Raw genomic sequence first — 11,323 nt, 5'->3', positions numbered from 1 at the left:
ATGTCAACCTTGGCCTCCTGCATCAAAGGTAGGGACGCTATCTCTGTACCTCAAGAGTCTATTGTGGCAACTAGTGAAGAATAAGATATCATTGTAGTCACTGGGCCCCTTAACTTAATGAGAAATTTTGTACAGAAAATTTTAAGGATTGGAGGATTCCGATGAATAAAACGGGAGATTTGGCCACGTCTGAAATCCTGGTGTTTTGCATTAACATTGCTTTTGTGTCTCAGATCCTCCAATACTAAAATCTTCTGAAAATATTCACTGGGATATAAGATGCAGCATTTACCAAGGATGTTTGGAGGAGGATCAGTGAATGTAAATGACCTTTTATATTGCTGACACTATAGTCCTGTAAAGAAGATACTTTAGATTACAACTTTACCACTTCAGCAAGTCCGAAAGAGCTTCAGTCAATGTCTTTTGGGACTTTTGAAGAAACCTTTTTTGATATTCAGTCAGTTTTTTATTAACAGCAACGATACAATGATCAGTTGATAAGTTGATTTATGATGAATGAGTGACCTGCATTAACCAGCATAATATGAAGGGCATCTTAATCTAATGAGAAATAACAACAAACGATTTTGGCCTTCATGCAGTGCAAAATATAACTGAGAACTCATGTCCACAGTAATGAAATTCTTAGTTCTTGATGCAAAATCCTTAAACCTTCATGACATCTTATTCCAGATGGGAAACATGAAGTAACAAGAAAGAAAAATACAGAAGAAAACCAACACTACAAAGATGAAACGCACATTCAGGAATCTGAAAAGCATCACTATGAAGACGAAGGAAGCCAGGAAACAGAGAAGCATGGAGGAGAGCAATATGAGGCAGACGAACGAGATGAAGGTGAAAGTGAGGAACAAAAGCATTTCAAACAAGCCAATGGTGAAGAAAGAAACAGTGAAGATGACAGCAGGGGAGTAGAAGATTTCAAACCATTCAAAAGCCCCCATCAAGTGAAAGACCTCAGAAATGACCACACTGGCCAAGAGCACTTTAGCTATGAAGAAAGAAGATATGCAGATGATCAAATTGAAGACGATGAAGAAGAAAAACACAGGAAACGAAGACACAGTGAGGAGGATAGTGGGCAAGAACAAAACAGTCCATCAAAAACAGATGGTTCTGAGCTTACAAGCCATGGATTCCATCAAAAATGGCCTCATGGATATGACAAAGGAAATGAGGAGTCGTCTAAGGAAGATAAGACAATTGGTTTAGGTGGACAGTCAGATGAAAAAAGACATAGTACTGGAGAAAGGGACAGCCACCAAGAGATGGATGGGTCTGAGGAAGATCTCAATAATCAAGACAAAAGAAATGGCTATTATGGCCGTAAGAAAGCTGAGTCTGAAGAGTCAGAAGAGAATGATAGTGAAGAAAGAGAAAAACTTCTTCATGATCACATATATTACCACAAAAGAAACAGCTACAGTCATTTCGATGAGGATAGGAGGAGTCCCCACCAAGATGAGAAGAATGCTGATAAATCTGAAGAAACCAGTAAAGAACTGGAACACATCAAGAACATTCATAATTACCTGAAGGGAAATAACATTCAGGAAGCATATGGGAAAGGCAAGAATCATTATGAGCATATAGTAGATGGACACATGAGGAGTAACTCAGAAGAATCAGTGGAGGAAGAACATTACCATGGCAAAAGTACCCACAGTGAAGAAAAAGTACAGTCCAGTGAAGAAAAGAAGCACCGTAGCATAGAGGAGAAAAAGAGACATTATGATGGGAACAAGAGACACAGTGAAGAGGAAGAGCCAGAGAAGGATGTGGAAAATAAACATCACAGTGAGGAAATGAGACATTATAGTGAAGAAGAAAAGAGACATATTCACAATGAAAAATGGCTCCGAACTGATGAAAGTGCAGAAGAGAAATTTGCCAACAATGAAGAAGACGAAGAAGTAGAGAGAAATACAAAACACTTGCCGAGAATGCAGAAGGTTTGGTGGCAGATAAAGCATAGCATGGAGGACAGAACCCCTGGCAGGGAAGAAGAAATGAAGCACAGGGAGGAAAGCTACTACTATCCAGAATATGAAGGTCATGATGGTAAATGGGAAAAGAAGCATGTGAAAAAATATGAGAATGAAGACCAGGGACAGGAACAGGAAGATAATGAAGAACATGCATCAAGACAACATTTTGCCCATGATTTGGATGAGAAAAAGATGTATAATAGAATGGACAAGCTGGCACAATATTTGAAATCTAAGAAAAAATCATTTGAAATCCCAGAACTTTATGATTTTGAAGAAAATGAAAAGCAACACCATGAAGATAAAAGAAGGAATATGAATCATAGGATGCTGACCAAAGAAGAGGTGAGCCAATTAATATTTTAGTTCGTTGAATGGGATGAAAATTCTTCTTTACTATAGATTTCTTGTTTTGGATGATCCAATAATTCAGGAAAAAAATAGTTTATTCATTTTGCAATGTTGCTGTTTGATAAATAATCTAAAATTTAATGGACACTAAAATGATACATTGTTATTTAAACAATCATGACAATTAATTTGAAAAGTAGCATCCTGCTATTTTCAAGGTAAGTTTTGGCATCATGTATTTGAGAAAGGAGGGAGATAGAAACAACGGGAATTACAGGGAAGTTAGCTAAACACCTGTCATACGAGAAATCTCGTATTAAGGTGCTTATAGCAGGGCATTTTCAAAGTCTGAATTAGAATTAGGTTTTATTGTCACTAAAGTATAAAAATATAGGAGTACAGAAAAAAGTGTACAATGTTGCCACATGGCACCATTTTACATACAACGTATCTAGTTACGAAGCTTAGGTACTGAAATAGATTAGGTACAAAAGTAGAGAAATAAAGAAAAAAGCTAACGTTCAACATTACAGTTCTTCATACTATAAATTAGGAAAATAAAGAAATACAACTCAAGGGAGTCAGGCAGCCTGGAGTACTGTATACAGTCTCCTCATTTAAGCAAAGGGGGTAAAAGGGCATTAGAAACAGGTCAGAGAAGTTCCACTTTCATTGATTCCTAGGATGGGGTGGGGATGGATGTAGATGAAGTGAAAATACCGTGCCGGCTAGTCTGGTTCCTCACACATGAAGAAACATCTTATCGTCATCCAACCTGTCAAGTCCCTAAATGATGGAACAAGCTCAAGGGGCAGAATGATCTCCTCCTGTTTGTAATTTGCATGCTCGTAGATATCAATTTTCTAAATACTGTAATTTTATCTAAGGACATAATCTTGATACTTATTTCATGAGAAGTATAGAACTTCAGTAACATTTAGGAATTAAAATTAAAGTCATGGTATGCTCACTTTCAAGCATGAATTGATTTAAATATTTTCTATTCAACATATTTGAGTCTACAGTTGGCAAAGCAAAATACTTATGAAATTTGTTTTCTAGAAATTCATGTTTTGAAAGCTAAATGAAGGTTAAAAACGTGAATAGGATTTAATGAAGTATGCTTCAGATAATGCCTGCTTGTAATTCTCCATGTCATCAAATCCATGTGCTGTCGCTTGTGATTCTGCTTACCAGAAGATGTGCTGTGATGGTGCACCATGTTTAGTACTAATTAGTTAGGTACTAATTCCTGTTTATGTGAGCTGAATATGTATTTATTTCACATTTAATAAGTCATTATCTGTAGGTTTGTTATGTGATTATACCTTTAAACATTATTTTAATCACTATTGATAAGATAATGATAAGTCATTAATTACATTTAAGACTAATACCTTTGATTAATTTCCACTTTCTGAATCATTTTTAGGTGTTTTAAACAGAAAATGATTCTTAAAATGAGACTCGGTGAAAACATGGGCAGCTTTATACCCAGGTGGAATGCTAAAAGTGCATAAAATACGTCCTTCTTGAAACCTTGAAATAAACTTCCACCTTAGCATGAATTATTAAACAAGCAGCAGTATTAACTGTTAATTGAATAAAACAAGTGAAATAGTCTTGGTGACAGGAATAATTATGCACAAAGTATTATAGATACATAAAAATCAGTACAAAATTCAGAAATTTGTGAATAACATAATCTTATGCAAACTAAAGTGTTCTGGGATCAAGACAGATAAAATAAAGTAAGAATACTTGGGGCAATATTGAATAACATTTATCTGCTAATGAAGCAAAATTCACAGCAGATTGGATAGCATCTACACAGAGAGAGAAGCAGAATTAATGCTTTGAGTCTGTGACCTTTCTGGTCCTGATGAAAGGTCACAGACCTGAAGTGCTAACTCTGTTACTCTATCTACAGTTGCCTCCAGAGCTCCTGAGCATTTCCAGCATTCTCTGCTTCTATTTTAAACTTTCGGCTGCTGCACTGTCATACATGCTCTAGGTTAGGCCCTGAGGCAGTGGGAGGTTATAATCGGGATCAGAATATTAGTGAGAATGGGGCTGTGGAATGCAATCAGCAGTAAAAGGGGGACTAAGGGTGAATAGCTGTCAATGCTCTCAACTCTAGGGCTGCGAGGAGAACACTTGCCACTTCTGGTTTCACATTTGGGTAGTTACTTTTGAAAAACATACCTTTTAGATGGCAACCATCCTTTAATAGCTGCTGAGTAGGTCAACTATGGGCTTGGTTATCTTAAGGAAAGCCTCTGTTCGCTTCATTCAGGGATGTTCAATTTTGGGAAGCAGGACTGGATCAGATATAAGGTGTGCACTATTAAACAATTCAGTCATAGATCAATAAATATAATTAATAACTCAACATTATCTTATCAATAAAAACTGAAGGAACAGCAGATGCTGTAAATCAGAAACAAAAACAGAAATTGCTCGGAAAAGCTCAGCAGGTCTGGCCGCATCTGTGGAGAGAAATCAGAGTTAACGAACTGGAAGGGTCACTTGACCTGAAATGTTAACTCTGATTTCTCTCCACAAATGCTGCCGGACCTGCTGAGCTTTTCCAGCAATTTCTGTTTTTATTACTTTATCAATAGGATTAAAATAATATTTTAATATGTATTCACAAAACAAACCTGCAGACAATGACTTCTGAAATGTGAAATAAACACATATTCAGCTCACATAAACTTCTTTACCAATATGGACCCAGTGCATGGCCAACGAAGAATATACAGACTGACACCCTCCACCAGTTTAGAATATTGGGAGTCTATTTCATGGCTGTAAAATAGGCACAGCATCAATACATTTCTAGGCCACTGTGTTCCTGCACTGCATCTTTCTACTGTGGTAGGCCAACAGACAGTTCCCATCATTGTCTTTTTAATAGTTCATGGAATTTGAGCATCGCTGGCTGGTAAGCATTCATTGCTCATCCCTAGTTGCCCTTGAGAATGTGGTGGTGTGCTGCCTTCTTTAACCGCTGCAGTCCATTTGATCCATGTAGATCCACAAGTTAAGGAGGAATCTCCAGTGTTTTGCGACAGTGAAAGAATGGCGACATATTTCTAAGTCAGGATTGTGAATGGCTTACAGAGGAACTTGCAGGTGGTGGTGTTCCCATGTATCAGCTGCCATTGTCCTTCTAGGTGGTAGTGGTTGTTTGGAAGTTGCTGTCTAAGCAGCCTCATTGAATTTCTGCAGAGCACCAGTAGATAGTATGCACTGTTGCTACTGTGAGTTGATGCGATGGAAGTGAATGTTTTGTGGATGTGGTGCCAATCAAGCAGGCTTCTTTGTCCTGGATGTTGTCAAGCCATAAGTGTTTTTGGAGCTATGCTTATTCAGGTGGCTGGGAAGTATTCCATCAAACTCCTGACTTCTGCCTTATAGATGGTGAACAAGCTTTGGAAAGTTATAAGGTAAATCACTTGCTGCTCTTGTAGTCACAGTTCTTATATGGCTAGTCCAGTTTCTATTCAGTGGTAACTCCAGGATGTTCATAGTGGGGAATTCAGTAGTGCTATTGAATGTCAAGAGATGATGGTTAGATTGTCTGTTGATGAAGATGGTCATTTCCTCGCTCTTGTTTGGCATGAATGTTATATGCCACTAGTCAGCCCAAGTCTGGATATTGTCCAGGTCCTGCTTCACTTGGGCATGAACTGCTTCAATATCTGAGGAGTCCTAAAAGGTGGTGAACATAAAGCATTTATCAGCAAATATCCCCACTTCTGACGTTATGATGGAGGGAAGGTTATTGATGAAGGAACTGAAGAAGGTTGGACCTAACACCCTACCTTGGGGACCTACTGCAGAGATGTCCTGCAGCATTAGTTGGCCTTGTCCTTATCTATTTAGTCTCCACAACATTTTACCCCATATATTCTTATGTGAAAGTACCTAACCAGTTCTTTAGTGTCTGATCAAAATATACACATGATGACACGTGTGCTTTGCTATAAAACAAATTTATTAGTTTGACCTACTTTAGGTATATCCAAAATAATGGGTGACTCTTTTAGCTTAAACTACTTAGACATATTCAACTAATGAGTCTCACTGCCTTCTACTCATTGGGGACTCCTGGGTGATGGCTAGCACTTGGAGCTCTATCTCAGATGCCATGGCACCAGTCTTTGAACACTAGTCCGATGGTGAAGGTCTATGGCCCCAGTCTCATGAACCTGGTCTGATGGGGGTAATTCCCAAGAGTGGGACTGTGTCACTGGTATTAATACTATTCTGATTAAATGATGTAACACCATTTCATAATAACTTCAGTGTGTTTCCAGCCGTGAAAAATAGGCTAAAAAAAAGCCCAGGTGCCCCATGTCGGCTGCTTAAGTGGATGGTTCCCACTGACCCTCAAGGTCAGGCAGCATCCTCCAATCCCAAACCACAGTCAAAACAGACAGTTTTTGCATCAGAGTAGTAGGAACAGCAGACGCTGGAAAATCTGAGATAACAAGGTATAGAGCTGGATGAACACAGCAGGCCAAGCAGCATCATCTCCTATGATGCTGCTTGGCCTGCTGTGTTCATCCAGTTTTTGCATCAGGCCTGTTTTTCATGTACTTTTCCACTTCAATTGCTCATTGTCATAGCCAATTAATCCTCAACAATTAACCCTTAATGGTCTGGTTTGAAAATATCATTTTAGCGCCTAGAACTACACTCTTATTGCTGTGTGAGGTAGAAATAGCATAGTACCCTCTCCTAAGGAGATGGAATTGTGCATCTCCTTAACCGATCAGATTGAGTGATTATGAAACAGACAATGCAGAGACTGAGCAAGCAGTTGTTAGCTAGAATGGGGAAATTCAGTATAGAAAACAAATAAAGAGGAAATTCAAAGATTACGTCGAGAGAGAAAAACAAAGTAAAAGTTTTTAATTTTAATTTAGTAGATACCCAACAACAAATTGAATATGAATGAGACTATACAGCTATTGTAATTAATTGAGTGCTCAAGCAGTTAACCAGCAGCAATTTGCACTTAATTGATTGGGGCGGCTAGTCATGAAATGACTTGCCCTTACTTTCTGTAGCAAGGTTAGATTGTAGCTACTGTGCAAGTGAATGATCTTCACCCCCCAGTCAAACATCTGAAGGGAAAACAAGACAGCAAGGTGTGCTTTTGCAAAGCTAACTGTAGATTGGTGCATCTTGAACAGCAGTTTTGATTTCCACGCTAATATGTTCAGCTGTCCTGCCCTGAAGGTGCAATTAGCCAATCCTTTATACATATCAGTACATTACACCCCATACCGTGTGCTTTAATTTTGCTAACAAATCTCCTTTAGGGGACCTGTCAAGTCCAGCATGCTCTGATAATTAAAGAGGGAGGGGAAGCAAGGCCAAGGAAGAGTCAGGGCAAGTCAAGCATGAGGAGTTGATATTTGGGACCAGGAAATGTCCCCCAAAATATATTTACAGAGCTTCCCATTTTGGAGTGTTTTGGAATGATATCTTCGAGGGATCACTGGTTAAGCTGTGCTGAGTAGCAAAGGACAGAGAGCATGCGGCTTTGAGATTACAAAATCGACTTGGAGTCCCCTTAATGACAGATGATCTCAATTTGCATGAACTAGCATGACTCCTATTTCAAGATGTACTTGGATAGATAATCAAAAGCTTAGTCAAAGAAGGAGATTTCATGGAATATTGAAGGTAGAGAGAGAGGTAGACAGGCAATAGCATTTGGAGAGGCAGTTCCAGAGGCTGGGACGTCAGTAGGTTTTCTGCCAATTGTGGAGCAAGTAAATTGGGTGCTAAACAAGAGGTCAGAATAAGAAATAGTATGGAGACCTGTAAGGACAGCAGGGCTGAAGGTGGTTGTGGAATTAGGGAGGCAATTTCCTGCCCTATTCCTGACTAATGGGGACAGTGAAAAATATTCTGTGTGTCTGCAACAACAAAGAAAATAGATAACATAGTACATACAAAAATAGCAAAAAATATCATTTCAGCTTCCACAGAGTAATGGCCAGAGTCAAAGAATTTGATCCCTAAACCAACAGTAAAAATCTGCAAAATATCATGTAATAAAAAAATGGATTTAGTCAGAGTATATCAGTGGCACTGCTATTGTCCCCTAGATTGGAAAAAAAGAGCTGTGTTGTCGTAAAAAAAAACAGAATCCACTGATTCACCATGTTCATCACCACAGGAGGTTTGCCAGTTATATTAAAGAAATGAAATCATCCTTCATAACACTGAGGAAGCCCGAGGTGCTCTTAATGACTGGAAAATCACATTGCATATTTGGGAAAAGTGCTTAATTACACTGCAATTTCCACAGCAATTTCCGTTTTATGGCACTTGCTACATTGATTTATCTTCCAACACGAATACTGTTAATATATGTAGAACTACGACAGACTAGAAGACAGAAAACTATATTTGGAGAGGGGTTGGATTGATGGATACAATAGAATACAATAAACTATTGACAGAGATATTTTAGCAACTTAGCTGAGGCTACAGGGTATCAGTTGATCAGAATTGACTTGTCATTTCAAATGGTGTTGTGTGATGTAAATTATGGGAATTATGTGTATAATTTTTAATGTTACTTGTTGTGAGTTTGGGTTTATGGTTTGGAGTTAGTAACAGGTGGGTTTTCTATGATGTCTGATGTTAATAATCGATTTGCAAGTATTTTTGTAGCTATGGTGATTTCTCCTAAAAATGTTTTGGAAGCCTAGATGTTTATTGCGCCATGAATGGATTTTTATTTACTTAGATATCTTTGTGACCCAGAATGGTAGATAATGGGGCATCAAAGTTGAGTAAGTGTTCTGGAACTTGATTTTTTAAGCTTAAGAGAAACACTCATCATTGACAAATAGAGAGAGAGAGACTGAACCCTGATGAGGATCCTTAAAGCTAAGCTATTTCCAGTTCCAATGTAAAAGTTGAAGTCACAAATGACTTAAACTAGCGAAGTGTTAGAATCAGGGTTGCACGTGTATTATGCAAGTGGTGTTTTGAGTAATATACAAATTCTCTTATTTATTTTCAATGAAGGAGTGTTTTGGGATTGATGGAATTATACATGCATTGTGTTTAAAAATCTTTGAATTTGTGTCATAAGTAGGTAGATTAGATTATTTTATTTTATTTTGCAATACACATCCATTTTCTTGCTAAAGAAAATCTTTGGCAGTGTGTGCTTATGTTTCAGTAAGCAATCACTTTGATAAAACCAAAACAAATAAAAATTCAATTTATCAAGCCAGGCTCCTAGGATCTGACATGTTTTGTTATAAGATTACCTGGGATCATAAGTTACTGATAATTTTTAATTTTCATAGACTGAATTATCCTCAATTTCTAGTAGATAATACTGAATACTAAGGGCATTGAATATATGTTTAATTGGTTCTTGCTATCTTGTTGCAAAGCTTTGAATATTATATACATTGGAGGAGACACTAAAGTGTTTCCCCATCCGTGATGGTTGTAAACATTGCATATATTAAAACTACATGAGAAGTAACTTATCCCAGTAAACATTATGGTCCATAGTTAGTTCATGAATACAAGTTTGGCTGTATTAAAGTTCGTGACAGATTTGGGAAGACTTCAGAAACTCATTCCACATCTCCACCTAATGGCTGAAACCTGCAATTTTATTGTGAAAGTTCATACAGCAAAACTAAATATGAAAATTATAGTGTAGCAATATTACAATAGTAAATGTTGATGGAAAGGACTGATTTAAAAAAAAACAGGAAATACAACTTGTGGACATGAAGTGCACATTACCTCCATAAAACTTTAAGATAAAAGATATTACAGAGAAGGGATCATTGAAGACGAGGACATGTGCAGCGATTTCGAAGTTATTTTACTTCCAGTGGGTCCAGTGTTTGAATGTAACTTCAACTTATGGGCTGCATTGCAGATTGTATGTGAGCTTAATAAATGACAACTTCAACTTATCTCTTACTTCTGACAAGTTTGCATCACATAAACTACATACGATTCCCTTAGAATCAGCTATTCCTTTCAACAAGGATGGCTGGTATGAGAAATTGAAACATCATACTCGAAATGAAGCGAGTAGACAGGAAGAACTTTGATTGAAACTGGCTTACATCTTTGAGAGCTATGTAATATAATGCTGATATTGACATTCATAGTATTCACATAAATAAATAATTCACATTTAATGTAGCTCTTCCAAAAACTGAAAAAAATCAAAAGGATGTTCTAAAGGACAGTATGCGTTCAAGAGATTATCTATTTTACTGGAGTAAAATAATCTGATTCCTGTTTCAGGATGACCTCCATTGCACAAAGGCAAAATATTTTAACCAATAGTTATTTTTGAAATTGAGTTGAGAACCAGAAGATACCAATTGAAATGAATGATAAATGAACCAATGACAAAAAATTTCTTAAAAATATAGCCAGTGGTTAGGAGCTGGAATACAGGGACAGTGTGTGGTGGAGATAGATTTAATTGTCACTTTCAAAATGAAATTGGATAATTATGTGAAAAGAACTGTCAGGTCATACAGAAAGTGTTGTAGGGCCTAATGCCCTTCAGTGATTTGTACAGGTACTCTCCTGGATCTCTGATACTACATTTCATTTGGAATTGTATCCTTTATTTGATACTGATGCTCCATATTCTGTCTACCAAAATGAATTACTTCACACTTTCCTGCATTGAACTTCATTTACTACTTATCACCAACCTATGCCCTCTTGAAGTTTATCTCTATTCTCTTCACAGTTCACAATACTTCCAAGTTGCGTCATTTACAGATTTTGAATTTGTTTGCACACCCAAGATATTTATACCAGGAAAAGCAGCTTCAAACAGCAACACCTGGAACGCCACTACATCCCCTATCCAGGCTGCAGCAAACTCAACCATTTACCATTACTGAGACAACAAGGTGCAGAGCTGGATG

General features: G+C 37.5%; 1 protein-coding gene across 1 annotated transcript in view; it reads left to right on the top strand.

Annotated features, from left to right (window-relative positions):
- Positions 1-11,323, top strand: part of LOC109921833 (secretogranin-1) — a 12,593-nt gene continuing 1,270 nt past the window's right edge. Inside the window, exons 1-2 of the mRNA XM_020521884.2 lie at positions 1-28; positions 697-2,357. Of these exons, the coding sequence (XP_020377473.2) occupies positions 1-28; positions 697-2,357 (1,689 nt within the window). The remainder of the gene's footprint in view (positions 29-696; positions 2,358-11,323) is intronic.

The sequence above is a fragment of the Rhincodon typus genome, chromosome 9, assembly GCF_021869965.1.
Source record: "Rhincodon typus isolate 14 chromosome 9, sRhiTyp1.1, whole genome shotgun sequence".
Lineage (NCBI taxonomy): Eukaryota > Metazoa > Chordata > Chondrichthyes > Orectolobiformes > Rhincodontidae > Rhincodon > Rhincodon typus.
The sequence above is the reverse complement of the archived record's forward strand: the minus strand, read 5'-3'. Positions and strand labels throughout refer to the sequence as shown.